Source organism: Papaver somniferum, chromosome 5 (genome assembly GCF_003573695.1).
Source record: "Papaver somniferum cultivar HN1 chromosome 5, ASM357369v1, whole genome shotgun sequence".
Classification (NCBI taxonomy): Eukaryota; Viridiplantae; Streptophyta; class Magnoliopsida; order Ranunculales; family Papaveraceae; genus Papaver; species Papaver somniferum.
In genome coordinates, this window is record NC_039362.1 from 82,041,495 (window position 1) to 82,062,163 (window position 20,669).

At 37.1% G+C, this 20,669-nt stretch overlaps 3 protein-coding genes across 4 annotated transcripts; 2 read left to right on the plus strand and 1 right to left on the minus strand.

The window, feature by feature from the left end:
• The first annotated feature begins 11,387 nt into the window (after positions 1-11,387).
• LOC113282033 (cleavage stimulating factor 64-like) lies at positions 11,388-14,572 on the plus strand. The gene is made up of 7 exons (XM_026530960.1): positions 11,388-11,562; positions 11,688-11,765; positions 12,516-12,554; positions 12,648-13,181; positions 13,298-13,390; positions 13,994-14,188; positions 14,278-14,572. Exons 1-7 carry the CDS (start codon positions 11,467-11,469, stop codon positions 14,398-14,400), a joined length of 1,158 nt encoding a protein of 385 aa, XP_026386745.1. The 5' UTR covers positions 11,388-11,466; the 3' UTR covers positions 14,401-14,572.
• Positions 14,573-15,208: 636 nt separating this feature from the next.
• LOC113282032 (caffeoylshikimate esterase-like) lies at positions 15,209-18,049 on the plus strand. 2 transcript variants are annotated; one of them, XM_026530957.1, is made up of 9 exons: positions 15,209-15,468; positions 15,609-15,818; positions 16,118-16,147; positions 16,524-16,650; positions 16,747-16,893; positions 16,975-17,105; positions 17,187-17,324; positions 17,475-17,573; positions 17,670-18,049. In XM_026530957.1, exons 1-9 carry the CDS (start codon positions 15,403-15,405, stop codon positions 17,889-17,891), a joined length of 1,170 nt encoding a protein of 389 aa, XP_026386742.1. In that variant the 5' UTR covers positions 15,209-15,402; the 3' UTR covers positions 17,892-18,049. The 2 variants fall into 2 exon arrangements, with proteins under 2 accessions (XP_026386742.1, XP_026386744.1); XM_026530959.1 differs by having other exon boundaries at positions 15,211-15,468; positions 15,580-15,818.
• Positions 18,024-20,298, minus strand: LOC113282031 (caffeoylshikimate esterase-like). The gene is made up of 8 exons (XM_026530956.1): positions 19,847-20,298; positions 19,743-19,772; positions 19,496-19,625; positions 19,246-19,392; positions 19,002-19,132; positions 18,785-18,922; positions 18,597-18,695; positions 18,024-18,477 (listed from the first exon to the last, which is right to left on the minus strand). The coding sequence occupies exons 1-8, from the start codon at positions 20,189-20,191 to the stop codon at positions 18,256-18,258; spliced, it is 1,242 nt and encodes a 413-aa protein (XP_026386741.1). The 5' UTR covers positions 20,192-20,298; the 3' UTR covers positions 18,024-18,255.
• Positions 20,299-20,669: the final 371 nt, after the last annotated feature.

Sequence of the window (20,669 nt, forward strand, 5' to 3'; positions counted from 1 at the left end):
ATTGAATCTCTACCATTGATATTAATATATACAACAACAACAAGGCAATGTTAGATCTTGTAAAATTTTAGCCTTAACTTCGATTAAAATCTAAATAAGGAAACGAGTGTATATATACCTAATCTAACCAAAAATCTTTTTTTTTTTTTGTTTCTTTCTTGTAAATCCATTCATTACCCCCGACTTGGTGGGAGAGAAATCCTCACCTAGCATTACAATTTGTAAGATAAGAGTTGTCACGCGTCATACATTACCAGTTTTCTCACATCTAACGAGAGTTGAGGAAGTTATAAGCGCTAATAGGTAAGTCTCGCCTTATAGGCCTATTAGCAAGATTACAATTTATAGCACTGAAATACATGATTAAGTTTTTGACTGAATTTAAGAAATCATTTTCCGAATCATTCTCCCTTTGTTGCACCTTCCCGATGAGTTGCCTGCTGACTTTCTTGTCTTCCATTGCTATGTGAAGCTCTTTCTTTTTCTTCCTCCTAGCTATCAGGAGGGCTACGATCACTCATATTGATTGGGCTTCTTTGATGTTTTTTGAATTTCTGAGGACTCGTGCAAATTCTGTAATAGTAAGACTGTTGTTGCAGTCCTTTCTTCACCGTTGACGACAAAGTGAATGTAAATTGAGCATTTCTGATTTAGTGATGTAAGCTGCATTGCATTCCTTTGGTCTGCAGTTGGGTTTTCCAATGGTATTAGCTGAAAATAGTGAGTTTCGTTGCTCCAAAAGATGTTGTCTAATTAAAGCAATATTAGAATGTGGATTTTGTGTTATATCCTCAAAGTAGTTTTGAAAGTGAGATCTCCATATGTACCAACAAATGGTGGCACATATTTTTGGGAAGTCAGTTTCTATTTGGTTTCCAGGCAAAGGGTTTATGTACCAAGAGAGGAACCAGTTTTCAATGATCATATCAGTTCTTTGAGTGATATTGTGGTTGATGTCATTCCGAACCAGACTACTCTACTAAAGCTATAATGGATTAAGGTGTGAAGAGCTTTTTCTTCCCCATTCTGCACATGATGTAGATAGGGGATATATCCTTAATTCCGTGGTTTAGGTTCTTATTGACAGGGAGAATATTGTGGATAACCTTCCAAATGAAGATTTGAATTCTATGGGCAGTTTTTAGCCCCCGGACCTTTTTCCAAATATTAGGATTATTCTCTATAGTCCTTGATGGAATGGTAGACTTAACTAAAAAGTTTTACACTTTCCAGACAGAAATGCCACCTTTAGTATTTGTGAACCAGATTAACTGGTTACTTTAACCCTAACCAACGTCTATAGGAATGTGTTTGACATTTTCATCCCACTCTTGGGTCGAAGACTTGGTTAATGAAATCAGAATTCCATTCTCCAGAATCATGATCAATTAGCTGACTAACAAGGGTCAAAGTGTTTTGTATTTTTGGTTTTATCTATTCTCTTGTTATACAGTTTGGGGAGTTCAAATGGATCCAGTTATTTTACCAGATAGTGATGGACTCTGCATTACCAACCCTCTAGACATCATTCACTTGAATTATTTTGAGACCTTTCCATAGACATTTCCGCAGCTAGGAGATGTTGGGAGAAGGTTTACTTTTAGTTAATAGGAGAGGAGAACAAGATTTGAAGTATTTTGATTTCATGATTTTCTCCAAAGGCAGTCTTGGTTGTGGATTAAACGCTAGACCACTTTAATGATCATAGATAGGTTGAACTCAACATATTTTTTGAACCCTAGCCCCCCCAATTCCTTTGGAAGGCACACAAAAGACCATTTATCGGACATAGACCTTTTGTTTTTCCCCTCCTTGTGACCCCAAAAGAAAGTTCTATGTAAGGCATCCATTTTCTTTGTGACGTTTTTTTGTATGACAAAACATGTCATTTGATAGGTGGCCAAAGAATATACCACATACTTGATCATGACTGATTTTGCGGCAGGGGTAAAATGCTTTCCCCTCCAACCTGGTAGTCTTGCTTTAATTTTTTTCAAGAATGGGTTCGAAACATTGAGTTTTTGATCTATGGGTGAATAAATAGAGACCAAGATACTTGTCCTCAATCTTGATTCTGCCTACTTTCATTATATCGATTATTTCCCTGGCCTTCCTATTTCCCACACTCTTTCCGAAGAAGATTCTAGACTTATGGTAGTTGATGAACTTCAATGTTAGGGTTTCACATGGGAACCAGAAAGAAGAGAATGAAGTAGATAATGAATGAATGATCAATATTAGAGATAAGAGCACCGAGTTATACTCCCAAGTATCTTAATGAGATGAATAGTGGGTCAATTTTAAAGTGTAGGCAACCACACTAGTTTTTCGCACGCGTACAACTGGGTTTAGTTGCGAATAACAACCGTATCGAACAGTTGCGAGTTTCGTAACTGCTTTAAACTGTTGCGATTTTTTTGCAACTAAAATTAGCAACTGAAAATTTGCAACAACTACTAAGTTGTTGTTAATCTGAGTTGCTAAACCCCATATTTAGTGTAGTGATTCATGGAGGTAGAGCCATGGCTTGGTATACTCAGTGGCACTGAGTAGACCGCTCGGTCTTGATATAAGTGCTAACTGTTATATCATCTAAAAACCACATTTTACTTTACTCACACTTTATCCACACCTCTAATCCTACACAAATCTCTTTTAATCTCTCATCTCATGTTAACTCTCACACTTATTTTCCTGAAATTTTCCTTCATCATCTTGAGTTCCATCATCCCAAATCAGAGTTCGTTTTACTATATAAATAAGCCAACGATGTTTGCAAAAATTTATGTGTCATATCACATGATTTAACATAATAATTTTTGGGCGATTATTCATCAGTAAGTTTGCAAAAAATATCGAAAACCCTCACAAGCATAGTGTTTCTTAGTTGAGTTATTGTTTCACCCTAATCAACAAAGCAGTTTGACAATATGTAGTTGTAAGAATGCAAGTAAACATCGAAAAATAACTTAAAGAATGGATGAACTTGAAGGAATATTGGAAATAAGATCCTTGGATGAACTTAAAACAATATACGACAAAAGTTTTTTATTCGAACACTCTTTCAACGTCCTTAACGGTGTGAAACAACTTAACCGTTATCTTTAGTAATGAAGATTCGAGGTCAAAACCTAATTCAACTTGAAATCGAACATCTAGTAATTTGAATTAAATGTAATTGAATTGAAATTTGATTTTTAATATTTATATTCTGGGTTTAAGTTTTATTTCTTGAACTTTTTCATTAACTGGAAATAAAATTACATTAAAAGAAATAATACTAAGTAAGTAACATAAAACAACATTTATTATACTGTCGTTCATTAAGGTCCTATCCTTGAAAGTCATTTTAATTTGGCGCGCCTATTAATACAGAGGTAACTTAATCAGTTGAATAACTCTGATGAGTTGAAATAGAAGGTTGCTCTTCATAACCTTTTTAAAAACTACTAAGTTCATTTTTTCATAGTTTTTTTTTCTTTTCTTCTTCTTCTTTCGCGGGATGGCTACTTCATAGTGGGGTAGTTAGTTTTTCAATTTACGTGGTTCGACAAATTTGATAAATTGTGCCATTACAGGTGTTAGATCATAGCTCGGTTGAACCCACCAAGCGTTGGTATGTCAAGTTTGGTTGTCATATTTTAGTAAACCAAAAATCATTTAAAGATTCGCTTGATTATTTACCAGAGTCAACTTCTTATAGGTTAGCTAGAAAGTTATTAGGATATGAGACATACAAGTATTACTCGAAGACTTGAAGAATGTTAAGAAGTAAAGAGCTACAACGATGACATCATCCTTCCTCTTGAGGTTAGTAATATTTTGACTTGAACTGTTTCATTCCTAATGTATCTTTCAAGTCGTGCTATATTGAAAACGTAACTGCGAAGCTGTGAATGATTATACTCTGGTTAGACGTAGTATTAAGGAATTATAATACTAAGTATAACACCTATCTTCTGAACTTCGTATATAAGACATCGACAGGATTATGTATGGGTATCGATGAAGATTTCGTCCTAGGAAACAATGTTTTATATTCGTTTAAAGGAAGTACATTCATAAACTTGTTTTGTGAATCGAAAGGGAAATCGCTAGGCTTATTGGTATTGTTATTCATTGCAAATCTTTGGATTACCAATATGTGTGTTTAGTATAACCGCTCATAACTTGTTTATGTTCTTGGTAAAACTAATCACAATGCCTGACTTATGTATCAGTATGACTTTTATTAGTGAAACCAATCTTAACTAATCACCTAAGATGTTATGATAGATATTTGTAATTGGTGTGACCAATCCTAGTCATTGGGTAACTGATCCTAGTACTTGGTGTGATCGATCACAAGAGAATGTGTAAGAAATCCTTGCAGTAGGTTAACAAGTCTTAGTAATTGGTGTAACCGATCCTTTGACTTGTGCAACCGATCACAAGTAATACCATGGGATTGTGGTAACCGATCCTGGTAGTTAGTTAACAAGTTTTTGGAAACTATTGTGACAGATCCTAGTAGCCACATGGAGGTAGAACCGAAACTTGTTTTTGGTAGAACCGTTAAACCCATGATTGTTGATTTAATATTTGATCAATCACATAGTTCTTGGAAATCAGATGAACCAAATGTAAACTTGTTTGGAAGTGTGGCAAATCAGTTCCAAGATTGTAAATATGAAAAAGGATTTACAAAGTAAAGATGTCGACATACTTTGAACATGTGCAGTAATTTTTATCTATTATTGTTCAAAGATATTCCTTAATAACTAAAGGAGAATCTCGGATCGAAATAAATTGAGAATCTTTTAATTAAGGTTTTTAGTTTTATATGCTTTTAATTTACAACAATTAAATGCATACTTTAGAAAATAAAAATTGGTAATGCGCATTTACTAATTGGAGATTTTCTATTGAGATTTCGGTCAATATTTGGACAGAGCATTTCCAGGAATTATGAAAACCAATTTGGGCTTTTATTGCATATCTTTGAGAATATTCGGTTTTGGAAATTCCTTGGTGTCAAAACTTCCTTGGTCTATAAATATTGAAGTTTGCATTTCAAGCAAACTAATCCTCAGAGCCAGCAAAACTACCTTGTTGTGTTGTTACTGGTGGAGCCGTCTATTCGGAGAGGAAAGTCTCCTAATTAGGCGAAATCTCTTACGACCGCTCGTTTTAAAGACTTCTTTGGGATTCAGAAGCTCTACGAGTACCGTTGGTGGGAAACTAGATAACTTCAATTTATTATTAGTTTTCGATTGATTTGATTGACTAAGGGTTGTTGAACTTTGATTGCACCTAGTTTGTTTATGATTGAGAATCTTGTCTTCAGATATAAGATTCACTCAAACTAGATCGAAGTATAGACGGGGATCTTTAGACTGTTTGTAGATCTAAAGATGTCTTGTGATAATCTATCATTGATAGACTCCGTTCTGTGTGTGATTGATCACAAGAGATTCAAGTTGTTTGTGTGCAGGTGTTTATTGAAGATCTAAGAAGATTTGAAGACAAATAAGATTTCTTATTTGAGCTCATAATCTTTGGTGTGCATAAAACTTGATCGGCTGGGGATCCAACTATAATCGGTTTATCTTTTGATAGATTGGATTGATTAGTTGTGTAGATCAACATCAATTCTTAGTATCTTGATCAGATCCTATTATTGATTGCATAGTCTAAACAATTACTTTGGTAGTTGTTGAATAGATTGATCTAAGAACCTAACAAAGGAGTTTATTGGGATAAACGGACGAGCCTTTTGTCAACCTCATATCACTTGTTTGAAAAGAGTTGTTACAGAAAAAATTTGTTGTTCCTTTACTGTTTGGAATATGAACCGAAGGAATTGTTCCAAGTGCGTGACTTATTGCAAGTTGGAGGCACATGGATACTAAGGGAACTAGGTGAACTATAGGTTTAGTTGCTTGGTCTCAACTATACGAAGTTGATTTAGATTTTGTATAGCGACTTAATCCTGAGAGTATTCAATTCTGGACAAGGTCCCGGGATTTTTATGCGTTTGCGGTTTCCTCGTTAACAAAATCTTGATGTGTCTTTTACTTTTCTATTTTCGCAATTGTAATTGTTTTTGTTATAATTAGAAGTAAAATACACAAACGTTAATTCCTAATTAATTGATAAGCAATTCTATAATGTTTGGTTAAGTCCGAACCTATTATCAAGTAATCATACTTCGTTGTTGTATTGTCTCGACTCAGTCCATAGACAATCATTTTCGGAGAAAGGACTTATAGGTGGAAAAGTTTTAAATTGAGGTATATTTGGGTACCCTCGTCTTTTCAACTGGTGGATTTTTTTTAAATATTTTTTTGGGAAAAAGAAGCTTTAAAAAAACCCTAAATTTTTATTTATCAGAATAACTCATTCAAATTGAGGTTTGAAGGATCACATAGATCAATTACATCAATAAGCAGGAAAACACAGATAATACAAGATTTATCGAAACTTAAAGAATTGAGATATGAAAATCTTATTAAACTTCTATATATGTTGAAGGATTGGATATCCTTATAATGGTTTCAAACCATTTTGTTTCTTTATCATTAAAGATATCATATGCTTCCATAAAAGGGAAATAATTAATATGCCCAAATTAATGTCTTCATAAACGATCTCCATATCGGAAGAAGTATATCGTTTTCATTCAGAACATGCTTCATAGCTATGCAAATCCAAATCCACTAAAAAAACCCTAATAACGGATAAAAAAATGAGTCCTGATAATGCTGTGAAACCATCAGACGATCAAAAAGCCATAAAAATTATTTAGAAACAATTTTTTTTTATGAAAGAAAAGTTAAAAAATCAAACAATAGAATCGTACAAGACTTTGGTAGCCTAGCAACAAGCTGAGCACCAACTCGCCTCTGAATAGCAACATCTAGTCTATGGAAAAGAAATTTCCCAACATCTCTACCGACATCATTACTAACTAGGCAATTTTTCAATCTCTTAAAAAAACACAAAGTATCACCCCCAGGTCCCCCCAACGTGGTAAAGGTAGTATCCCCAACCCATAACCGTGTGAAGTGCATTGATCCAAGTATTTATTGCGTTTGCGCACAACAACATTGGCAATAGCTTGACCTGGGAAAAAAGCACGGATACCATCACCTGTAAAGGGAGAGAGCCTGTAACATCCATATAAATATCTTGACCATTTTCCCAATTAATATAAATATATACAAAGAAACAAACTCGATCCGCCCAATAAATTTGAAAAAAATCAAACCAAAACGATCTAAGTTTTGAAGGAAGTAATTTAGTTTAGTTTTTTTGTGGGAATGTTATTATTACCCCTACTATCCATGGGATTTGCACAAACACCCTCGAGGGGTAAAAACAAGTCCAAAACAAAAACACAATTTGTTGACTTCCTTTTTTAACCTTCCACCTTCGTTCATTCTTCCTCAACTCAAAATCTCAGAAAATGCTTCATCTCTCCTACCACCACCATCTGCATCTCTCCCACCACCATCACCATCTCAATCGTCGCCACCATCACCATCTCAATCACCGCCACTGCATTTTATACGTTTGGTTTTCAACAGATCTATAAATCGAGATTTAGGTTTTCGACTTCAATCAAATCTCGAAATCAAACTTCATAAATATCATCAAGAGATCTTCTTCTTCTCATTTTAACTGTAATTTCTACATCAATTGAAGACTCAAGCGATCGAGATAGAGTTTTAGGTTTTCGGTTTCGGTTTCTGGTAAGTATAGATTTGATTTTGACGACGATGACGAATAATGGCTTGAATTATTGGAAATGGGATCTTATGTCTTGTCAAAATAGGGATGAAACTGAGCTGTTGATGTTGTCTTTAGTGGTGAACAAGGAGGAATGAAAAGACTATTATTAACGAATTTGAAGTTAGGGTTTGAATCCAGTTCAGAGAGGAGATGTTGTTTTCATTGATGTTGTTGATGGATTGAAGAGATTTAAGAAGAGTTGAGAAGCGGGTTGCAGTTGAATTTGATGGAGTTTACATGGGATTTAACCGAGAACTGTTGTTCCCATGGTTGCTTTTCAATGGTTATGAAGCTACAGAATTGCAATAGAAGAGTGAACTGAAATGAGTTTACATGTTGGTTCTGGTGGTTGCTATTGAAGCTGCAGAGTGGAATCATGGATGAGACATGGAAGGAGCTGAGCTATGTTGTGTCCTATGGTGCTGTATGGATCTTGTGATTGATGCTGCTGTAGTAGGAGGTGGTTTGTAAGATACAGATGGTGTTTGAATCCAGGGAATGAGTGAATGAGCTGGAATTGCAGTGATTGGTACTGGTAAAGATGCAGGTGAAGGAATTATAGTTTTGGTGATGCTACAAATGCAAAATTGCAGCTGTTGTTGTTGGAGTTGAGCTATAAGTTTGTGGAACAAGGTTGCAGTTAGTAAAGCAGTGAACAAATGGGAGTTGAAGTGCACAAAAGTTTAGTGTTGCAGCTGAAGCCTGGTGAATAGAGATGGGTTTGCATATCAGTTGTTAAGTATAGCTTACTGATGGATGTTGCAAGGAGAATGATGCAGCCGATATATCTGCCAAGGTGGTTACTTATTCTTCAATAAGAATTGATCTGCAAGGATAGATGTATGTTAGGAGTTAACATTGCAGCTGGTATTGATGTGTAAGCTCTGCAGCTGAATAGGTTGAGATGATTTTGATGGTTACAGAGAGATGATGGTTCTGTAGTGGCCTGATGGAATGAAAGGGTTTGTTTGAGTGCTAAGATATCAAAGTTTGCAGTTCATGGAGCTGAGGTGAGGTGTTGTTGAGTTGCAATTGCAGAGAATGAGCTGGTGAGTGGAATTTGAGTAGTGAGCTAATGAATGAATGATGTAATGCTTTTTATTACTGGGTTTTTTGAGGTTATAGTGCATCTACAGTTAAGAGGTGTAGTTGATGGTCGTGCATTGGTGATGTTGATGTTAAGAGGCCGAGAAGATGATATTGCAGGTTTGTTGATCTTCCAATTTGATTTGTTTGCACCAATGATGGTGGTAGTGGATATTGCAGTGGAGGTGGTTTGTTGTGTTAGAAGTAGTGGTTTGTTGCAGTGGACTTGTGTTGGATGCGTCAAACTATTGGAGACAACTTGACCAAGTTGCTTCCGCTATTGGAGACAACTTGAGCTAGTTGCTTCATTTTTTTGGAGACAACTTGAGAAAGTTGCTTTCACTTTTGGAGGCAACTTGAGCTAGTTGATTCCAGTTTGGAGGCAACTTGGTTATATTTTTGGGTCCATTCATTCATCTGAAATTATCTTATACATATATCTTAGAGTAGCTGTTGTGTTGAGTTGTTGATGATGGTTGTGCTGCTGATGCTCATGCTTTAAAGTCAAGAGGATAAATGAATGCTTAGGAAGTTCAGCAGGAACTCAATATAAGTTGCAGTAACAGAGATGGAGGATATGGTGTTGTCTGGTGGTGGTTTGAATTGTTGGTTAAGCACTGATGGTGTGGTGAATATGTGAGTCTGCTTACTGGGTTTGTAATTGAAAATGTGCTAATGCAGTAAAGAGATATGAAGCGGGAGATGCTGGTATGTGATTTTGATATGTATATGTTACAAACCATGAACATTTGTGTAGTTTTATACATCAGTAGTTGTAGTATATCTATTTGGATGTGATTTTGTATGTCATTTTGCATTAACAAACATGTGGTGCAACGGTAGCACGACTGACCCCATGTCAGATGATGCGTGTTCGACTCACGCCAGGTTCATTTTTTGTGTATACTTTTCATAATGTGGAAACAACTTGTCCTAGTTGCTTCCATATGTGGAGACAACTTGAGCTAGTTGCCTCCATTATTGAAGACAACTTCAGCAAGTTGCCTCCATATTTGGAGACAACTTCAGCAAGTTGCCTTCAGATTTGGAGACAACTTTCAGCAAGTTGCTTCTAGATGGTGGTGGTGGAATTGGTGGTTGTTGGTGGTGATTGGTGGCGGTGGATGAAAGTGGTGGTGGTTGGTGGCGGTGGTGGTGGTTGTCGGTGGTGTGCAGTGGCGTTGGTTGTCGGTGGTGGAGGAAAATGGTGGTGCTGGTTGGCGGTGGTGGTGGTTGGCGGCAACGGTGGTGGTGGTGGTCGTTGGTGGTGCTGGTTGGCGGTGGTGGCGGTTGGCGGTGGTGGACAATGGTGGACAGTGGTGGACAGTGGTGGTGGTTGGCGGCGGCGGTGGTGATCATGGGCGGTGGTGGCGGTTGGCGGTGGTGGACAGTGGTGGTGGTTGGCGGTGGTGGTGGTCGTCGTCGGTGGTGGTGGTTGTTGGAGGTGGTTGGTGATGGTGGTTGTTGGCGGTGGTGGACAGTGGTGATGGCGGAAAGTAGAGGTTTTCATTATTTTTATTTTTTTTTTGAATAGTGGTTAGTGGTAATGATTTTGTATATACATTACAAAAAGAGGGTACTTTATTAATGTATTATGTGTAGGGTATTTATAAAGTTCAAAAGGGTATATTTGCAATGGATCTCATCTCATAGTAGGGATCCTAGTTAGTAATTCGGGATTCGGAAAACGTACGGAACGGCAAACGTACGAGTATTATACGGTTTTGTAAAATCCAGATTCGGTCCAAAATTCGGTCAACGGGACGTGATTCGTCAGTAATTCGGAACGGCATACATACGTGTATAATTCGATTTATAAATGTGAGTTCGGCTCTGAAAATTCGGTATCTATATATAACAAATAATTTTTATTTATAAGGTCATAGACCAATTTTTATGCATATGTGTGAGTTATTTAAAGAAAAAATAAACTTAATATGATGATATTAATAATATATACAACATTAGTTATCCAAGAAGACGTCGTATGGTGGTTTAGATGCTTGGTTAGTGAGTTTGAGATCTCTCTCACCTTCACCTTCAAATCTCTTCAGTCGTTTTTGTTTCATAAAAATTTCAACACTTTTAATATTCGGTCGTGTATGCTCGGGAGGCAGTAAAGCCCATAAAGTGGAGTCTTTAAAAGTAAAAGCTAAAGAATTTATGGCGAATTAAGCGGACGTATCATTCGGGATACGTAAAATTCGTGAACGGTTCGCGAATAATCCGGGAATGCCACATAATACGCGACTTGGGTTCGGAGTTGCAAACGTACGCGAATAAGACGGTAAAATTCGTGATACGGAAAAATTCGCGAATGATTCGCGAATCATTCGCGAACTTACTAACTAGGGTAGGGATATATAGATAATGTTTTTTTTTTTTTTTTCCTAGGTTCGGACTTCGGAGAGAAAAGGGGAGGAGAGAGAAATAACCTCCAACAAGTTTCCTTGGGCCTGGAGTATATCCTGGAACCACCTAGATGGGTATCCGAAGCGCGATCCACACCACGCTCCGCAGGTACAAATACATTTGATTTTCATCTCCCAGACAGAAAAGGGATTTTCCCCAAATTTTACTCTGATTCTAGAGAGAAAGAGAGTAAAGATGATGGCGGGAAAGCAATTATCAGGCGATGGTTTTTCATCAAACCTTGCCGGAATGTCAAAGAATCAACTCTATGAAATCATGTCTCAGATGAAAGTAAGTTCTTTTTTTAATTTAATTTTTCGCTTAATTTCAACAATTTTTGAAATTTAGGTTTTGATATACTTTCTCAAGTTAACAAAATTGAAAATACTAGCAACGTTTGATTTTGATGTGTACAGACTCTGATAGAGCAAAACCAGCAGCAAGCGAGGCAAATACTTGTTGAAAATCCTGCCCTAACTAAAGCCCTTTTTCAGGTTTCTCCTCTTTACTTTTCTGAGGTTTAGTTGTAGGTTGTTTTCTTCAATCAGGGTTTGTTTAATGATGTTGAGTATAAGAACATAGTTAAAAAGTAGTACTAGGGATCATTTGATCTGCAATGATTTTATTTGATTTAATCATCTATAATCTGTCTACTGAATGATTTCCTGTATCTGTACATTGGTTTGGTGTGAATGGCATCACAGGGAGGATACGATGCAATTTTCTTCTATTCGAATAATTTGATATTGCTTCTTATAAATAGATAGTGTTCCCCCTTCTTTTGGTTTTGTGGCCAAAACATTTAACTAAAGAGCAAAGTCTTGAAAGAAACCGGATAAGATAGATTTTGAAATTGGCTAAGTGGTCATTGCAAAGTTTTAAAGATGTAGATGTAGAATGTGATGTGATAAAAGATAACTATCAATTGCAACTGAAGGGATAGGGCAAAAAACTTCACAGAGATGAAAAACATGAACAGAAGCCATGCTATGAAGTTAAGGACCTTAAGGTTCATCTATTTAGGGTGTATGCCATTTGTTACCGAGATATATACATGTAGTTATTGGTTAAGTCGGTGTGTTTATGCTCTCGTTTCTCTCTACTTTTTAATTTTTGTAAATGTTTGAACTTTAGGATTTGTTCCTTCTCTGCTTACTAGATACCAATTAAACTATTCACACGCGGAGTGCCATTCATCAGCACTAATACGTTTCTTTTTTCGTTATTGTTTTGTTTTTTGGCAGGCACAAATTATGCTTGGAATGGTGAAGCCCCCAAATGTGGTATGTCTTTGCTTTTTTTTTCTATGATATTGGTGGAATGTTTTGTTCTTAGTGGTGAAGTTGATTAATTTTTTGACTTCCTTTGTCTTTCAGATGCCAAGCATCCAGCAGACAATGTCACAACCTCCTAAACAACCAGTGCAATCAAGTCAGCAGCTTAATCCTTCAGTTTCACAGTCACATCATGATCAACTAAGTGCATCCCAGAACCACATTCCAGCTAGAAAGCAGCAACCAAACCAGTCTTTCCCCCTCCCACCTGTTTCCATTCAGACCATGCCGGCACATTCCCATTCGATGCTGCAGCAACCAAAAGGACATCCAAGTGGACAAATGACCTCCATGTCCTTCCCCTCACATATGCATAATATGACTTCAGGGCCTCCTCATCAGCTTCCCTCACTTCAACCTCAGCAAGCACCCACTATCTCCAGCCAGCCACAGCAGACATTACACACATCTGGTATCTCTCACTTGCATCCGCAGCCGCAGCCACCATTACCATCACAACCTAGGCCACCCTCTATGCAACCGTACCAGCATCAGGGATATTCACAAATGGGTTCTCATATGGGTTACCAGCCTACTGGTGTATCTCAGCCCCATCTTTCACAGCCTTCATATAATGTAAGAAACTGACATTAATTTTGATATTTTAACCAAAATGAATAAGTTTTTTCTCATTTTACTGCTTATGTTGCTAGGAAAATTGATGAAGGTTAATTAATTTTTGAACGTTTCAGTCAGGAAATAAACCTTCTGGTAGCATTGGCTCTTCTTTTCCACAGGGACAACCACCACTGCCAAGTCATCCACCACCTCAGTCACTATATCAGGTATGTGTACTTACCATTACAGTTTTTACTTTAAAATTGGTATTTCATGCTACGATATTGGGAGTACCGATATTCTGTGCTGGACTTAAATGCGCACCTACTATTGATCTACATCTCTAGATTTATTTTATGTAGGTAGTGCTGCATCTTTAAGCTGATGTCCTGTTTGGGACCTCCACCCATTATTTGTTAGTAGACGGTTATTGATGGTCGACGTAACACTGATTACAAATATGTTGAAGTGTACAAATTTGATATTTGTGTTTCCCTTTCCTTCAGCAAATATAGTATGTAGACACGCACTATTTGTCCTGTGCCTGTCTGTATGGTTTGATTGATAGCGCCTTTTCAGCATGAATTGTTTTTTGTTTTCGTTTTGTATATTCCCATTCACTTAATCAAGGCGTGTTCATAGAGCTTCATAGTTTTAAATCCATCAGACGGCAAAGCTGTTTTGTGAAAATATAAATTCTTATAGTTTTCATCGTGATTCCATATATTGTCTCTCACTTTTAAATGTTGTACACAGTTGTTTTCCTTTGGATTGGCTGCTCATTTATGGCTTGCTTTCTTGTGAATTATATTCTCTATTTCTCTTTTCAGGGTGGAGGTAGTATGCACTTAGGTCCAGACTACGGCGGTCAAGCTGGTAGTTCGATGCAAGTGGACAACCGACCCCCTTCTTGGATGCCACCAGGTTTACAAGATAATTCAGCAGGTGGATTGCAGCTTCCAGGCCCACCAATGACTGGTGGTCAGACTCAGATGGGAAACCAGGCCCCTCCTCGCCCACCAAACGTAACCAACTCTCTTTGGCTACCTTTCTTCCCATCTTAATGTTGGTTCTATCATTTATTGATTTGTTCCCTCTCTCGATTTGGTTGCAGTTGACAGCTGATATGGAGAAGGCACTCCTTCAACAGGTTATGAGCCTTTCACAAGAACAAATTAACCTTCTTCCACCAGAACAAAGGCATCAAGTACTCCAATTACAACAAATGTTGCGGTAGCTGTAGCCAACCAATTATTGTTGTTCTGCGTTGGTGGATCAGCATCACAAATTCTAGTCAAATTTTAGTTCGTGCCTTGTTGGATAAACACTTCTGGTTTCTTTTCTTTGTTTAATGCTTTCTGTATAATATCTTAATATTAATTGGGTTCCATATTCTCAGTTTTCTTTCATCTTTTGTCCTCTTTTTATGTTTCTTTCCATTGTACTTCAAATATGGGATCTATTATTTCCTTTCTTCTCTATTAGAACCAGTAGAATGCTAATAACTAGTGAACATTAGTAGAGAGATGCCTTTTGCTTGATGAAAATTCCATCTAGCACTGAACTGCATACTGCCATACTTGCGTTGAGTTCACAATAGTTCAGCATTCCAGTGTCCAAAAGCAAAACATTTCTCCTCGGATTTGATGTATCCGAGGAGAATCCAAGGACCCCATTAGGATCCTCAAAATCCAAGGACCTTTTGCAGGACTGCCAACCCATATTAATGGGGTCACGAGCCGTCCGTGGGGGCAAGAGAACACCTCTCTGCCTCCAACATCAACATTATACAATTCGCAACCTCCCCCGCATGTGGGGGCAAGAGAACAACACCTTTCTGGCAACCACATCATACAAGTTGCGATTGCGACCCCAGGGCTGCTATCCTTCCCCGGGTCCAAAGTGCGTGTCATACGTAACAATTAAACAAACAAACGTGGATTGAACAACTACCATTCGTCTATTTTCGAAATCTCGCAATCAGCCAGTCAAGCACTCAGGTATAGTGCATAATACACACTCTTTCCATTTTCTTCTAGTTGGATTCAAGTTAATGATTATTAATTTATTACCATCATGACGAATCACGTATCTAAATCTAGATGATTGAATTCTCTTTGTCGTACGATTCGAATCACATTTGAAATTGAATTCTTCTCCGAAATAATTACAGTTTGAATTGAATACTTCAACTCAAAAAACTCCTCCTCCTCGTCAAATTCGGAGAACCAGCTAAAAAATGGCTTGTATTAATTTTTCCACTTCTTCGTCCTGGGTAAATTATCTTCTTCGTCGTCATCATACGGTAATATAGTTATAGCAATAGCAATATCTACGTCATCCTAATAACCTATTCTTCTTTAAATAAATTTATTTGCTTTTTTTCCTTCTAAAGAAAGTTTTTTCGATTTCAAAGGTGAAGCCTTTGAATACTCGTGTCTTTAGATTTTAGGGTTACGCGTCCCATCATCATCAGTATCGTGTAGAAAGAGGAGATACATTAGCTACGCCATGGCGCCGAGGATAGAGATAGATGGAATTGATGATGAATTATCAAGAATTATAAACTCTAATCTGGATCATGTATCTGCAAGGCGTCGTTCTCATGAAGTATTCAAAGATATTCAGCTTGGAATTGATCATTGCTTATTTAAGGTTTGTGTTTGCAATCTTATTTATATGATATCTTCAATTTGATTATTAAAAAAAAAAAAAAAAGAGATGCCTTTCTTTTATAACATCTAATGAAACTGGATTGGGACAGAGTAGATTAGAATAGCTTAATGGAAAACTGAGATGATCCCATTACTCTCAAATTGCGAGTACTTAACCTCAATTTACCCTCCCTACCCTCCTTGGAGCTAGCTACATTGCGAAGAACTAGGTGGTTTAGAATCTTCATGTTTTGTTAATCCTTTGTTGACACCAATCATGTTTTTTATGTTGTGTTTCAGTTCAAAGATGATGGTTTGAAGACGAAAGAGGTACGTCTTTTATGAGTACATTAGCATTCAATTACACTGTTATTCATTTCCTCATTCTGCAATAGTAAAGTAGAGTATCTAAAGATGTAAAACAGCATCAAGATGCACATGTGAGATGTTAAGATAACACTTTCTTAGTTTGGACCATTTGGTTTAGAAAAATTGAAAAACCTCACACCTTGAATCCTAAGGGCTAAAGTAACTTCAATTGGGAAGAAACTTGCTATTCGCACCTCTTTATCTATAGGTTAGAATGTTAGATCGATGTCCTCGTTTATTTGTAGGGAAAATCAATAGGGGATACTTGTTGAAACTCTTAGCTTAAGGTTTTGCATTACCATGTGAAGTTGATCACTTTGGAAGCTTTTTTCTACAGTTGTATGAGGTGAATTCTAGAGGAATCGAGATTTTTTCTAAAAGCTGGCTTCCACAGACATCCCCTGTAAAAGCCATTCTTTGCTTTTGTCACGGTTATGGGGACACTTGTACATTTTTCTTTGAAGGTATGTAAGTTCCTGTCAATTTGTTTGTCAAGTTCTATACTATCCTTGTTTCTAGAAATAACTCAAAACTTATTGATTCCCGTTTACTGTTTCCAGGAATTGCTAGGAAGTTAGCATCATCTGGATATGGAGTTTATGCTATGGATTACCCTGGATTTGGTCTTTCTGAAGGTCTTCATGGCTACATATCTAGCTTTGACGGACTTGTAGATGATGTCATCGAGCATTATTCTAAAGTTAAAGGTGTTCTAGTTACTGAAATGCTAGCTTATGAATGTGCTAATCAATATCTCTCTGCTGACTTTGGGTGGCTTTGTATGGCAGAAAGTATGGAGTCCCAAGATGTACCAAGTTTCCTATTTGGACAATCGATGGGGGGAGCAGTCGCTCTAAAGGTGCACCTAAAACAACCAAATGCATGGAATGGGGCAGTTCTTGTCGCCCCAATGTGCAAAGTACTTTCATAAACCTAAAACTATTTGTTGCAACTTATTCATCAGGGAGACTTGGATTTAATTCAACTGTTTTCCACTTAGATTGCAGAGGATATGGTTCCCCCACTACTGGTGAAACAGTTGCTTATTGCTGTAGCTAATGTCCTCCCCAAATCAAAATTGGTTCCTGAAAAGGATATAGGAGAGATGGCATTTAGGGACTTGGAAAAGAGGAAACTGGTAGGTCTATTCTTGCTATTAATTATTTCTGGCCCATATTAGCTTGTTGCTTGTCTCACAAATCCACCTGCTATCTGGGATAAAATGCATAAACAAATCACATGCATTTCGTTAAATTTTGGCAACTTTTTTCCTCTTTGATGAATGCAGGCAAAATATAATGTTATTGCATACAGAGATAAACCACGGCTAAGGACTGCTCTAGAGTTGCTTAGGACTACCGATGAGATAGAACGTCGTCTGGAAGAGGTATGAAATACCCTGTTATAACTTCGGTAGCGTAAATGTTATCTTCTAAATTACCCATGAAGTCATATAGCTTACAACATATGTAATGCTTTGCAGGTTTCTCTGCCTATATTAATCTTGCATGGGGAGGGTGATATTGTAACTGATCCGTCTGTTAGCAAAGCGTTGTATGAGAAAGCAAAAAGTTCGGACAAAAAACTTCATCTAATTAAGAATGCTTCTCATTCTCTTCTTGAAGGTGAGCCAGATGATAGTATACTCGAAATATTTAATGAAATCATATGTTGGCTAGATGAGCGCACCATCAACAAAACCTAGTGTTAACCAATTTTTCCATTCTTTCATTTTCTGTACAATAATCCAACACTACCAGATGCTGTGATTATCTATTTGAACACAAGTGAAGTTATTTTTTATTCTCTGAAGATAGAGTATATACCTACGCGTTGATTTTGAATGATTCAGTTTCAATTTCACATTCATTTAGTACACAAATGCTTAACATTATTCGACTGTGTATAGCTGGTTTAACTGAAGGAACACTTATGTTATACTTATATTCCTGCAAGAGCAGCAAGACATGGCTAAGACCTAGAACAAAGTAAGGAGAAAGTAAAATACAACTTCGGAAAGAAGGGAGGGAACTGATTCATGATAATAGATGCAACAAAACAGCTGAAATCTACTTGACAAGTGGAGAATGAGAATCAAGCCAAGACACAATATCTTTGAGGACTGTTGAAATCCTTTCATCAGGTTCACCTTCTAGGATACAGTGATAACCTTCAGGATATAGCTTCAGGGTCTTGTCTTTACTAGCAGCCTTCTCATATAAGAACTTGCTAATTGATGGGTCTGTTACTTTATCTTCTGCTCCGTGTAGAACTAGCAATGGAGATGAAACCTAGAACAACAAATGCAAATACGGTAAGAGATTAACCGAGTGAATTTTGTTGGGCAACTAATTTTAGACCCACTAGATCAAGAACGAGAGAGCTTCCGGCGATCGAAGAAACAACTAACCTTATCCACCTGTGACTCGATATCCTGAGTTGCATTCAAGAGTTCGACTGCAGTCTTTAGTCGCATTCGACCAGAATATGAGATCACGTTGTAGACAGCCTTTAAAATGGTTGGATTGGAACGCCATTAGGATTTCATACTACTCGTACTTCTATAAGCTTTAACTAAATAAACACCAATCAACTTACCATTTTCTTTTTTATGGGGTCTCTGAACATTAACTCCGCCAAATCCTTCTCCGGCACCAATTTTGCTTTCGGTAGTACATTAGACAAGAGAGTCAAGACCGTTGCACATGCTGGCGATGGTTTCATATCATCTTTAATCTACGGTTTTTCAACAGCACAATTGTTACTGAAATGTTTCCAACATAATTAAAGGAATAAAGCTTGTAAGTTTGCTCACTTTACACATTGGAGCAACAAGAACGACTCCATCCCAAGCAGTTGGCTGCTTTAGATGAGCCTTGATAGCAACGGCTCCTCCCATTGACTGCCCTAATAGAAATCGAGGCAATCCTTTCGCTTCTGGTCTTTCTGTTGCAGGACATATCATGAAACAATCAACACTTCACACACACCTCTCTTGCTACAAAATCTACAAGATTTCCAGAATACCATTACTCAGTAGTACACCACAAGCAGCACACCTTTTATGATGTTAAACCTTTCAATGACATTATCGACTAAATCATCGAAACTCGATATGTAACCGTGCAAGCCTTCAGAAAGACCAAAACCCGGATGATCAACTGCATAGACTCCATACCCAGAAGCAGCAATTGCTCTGGCAATTCCTGAAAATCTTAAACCCCACATTTAGCATCATCTAAACCCCATCCTCTTCACAATGTATTGTAACTTGAAATGAAGCTCTAGCAAATGAACAAAAAAAGGTACCTTCAAAGAAGAATGTACAAGTATCACCGTAACCATGACAGAAATAAACAATACCCTTCATTTGATAATCAGATTTTGGTAACCAGCTCTTGCAAAATATTTGTAAACCCTTTGAATTTCTCTCAAACCACTGTACCAATTTTTTTTTGTTTTTGTACATTTTAGTAAAGTTCTCAACTTTATAAAAGAAGAAAAAGAATAATAATAATAATAATAATAATAAAAAAAGTAGTTGAGATTATTCTACCTCTTCTGTTCTGATCCCAGCAGGAGAATCCTGTTCAAAGAAAGTTGAATCCATTAGTAAGAAGATAAAAAGAGGGGTGGTGAAGTATGATCTATGATTCTAACCTTAAACAAGATATGATCAAGTTGTTGCTGAACTTCAGTGAAAGCGTATCGCACCCGTCTTCGAGCAGGAGCAGAATCTAAGTTCTGTAATGCAATCTCATTCAACTCGTCACTTACATTTCCAACCATTTTCTTAAATGTTTTCTTTTTTGCCATAGTTATCACTGATCTGAACTGATTCTTTTTTTGGTTGACCAAAAAAGTTGATTTTACTGATCTGTTTGTTTTGCATTCAAAACTGGGAAATTTGTGGAAGTTTGCTTCTCCATGGAGAAAATCGGAACTATAGCTAAGTAAATTTGATGTCTTTGTGGAGAGAGATGGACGAGAGAGCGCCATGATCATAAACTGAAACTTAAGAGAACAAATCAAATATAACAACCACTCTTATGCTGTTATGAGAGCGGCAGCAGTCATGAAACCCAGATAGCCAAACATGCTAAGCTATTTGGCACGATTTATAAATGGGGGGATAGACAATCAAATCCTAAGAGATTTTGATCGTCGGATCGGTCAATTAGTATTCCCCACTAGTCCAGCTTTAGTTTTAGACGCAGTGTACATATCCGCCTAGTCCTCTGACAATCTTTTGATGTGCATCCAGTTGAGCAAAACGTTAACATTGTATTAATCACACTTGAACTAACATTTCAACAAGTTCTAATATATCCAGATGGAGATTTAACCAGATTTGCCTGTCAAATTGGGCATAGCATTGAATTTTTTTTTCTTTTTTTTTTCTTTTCTGATAAGCCTCATTGTGTTTCAATGTTGAGCATTTTAAATCCGCCTTGTGGATACCCAAGTAGTACTATAATTAAGA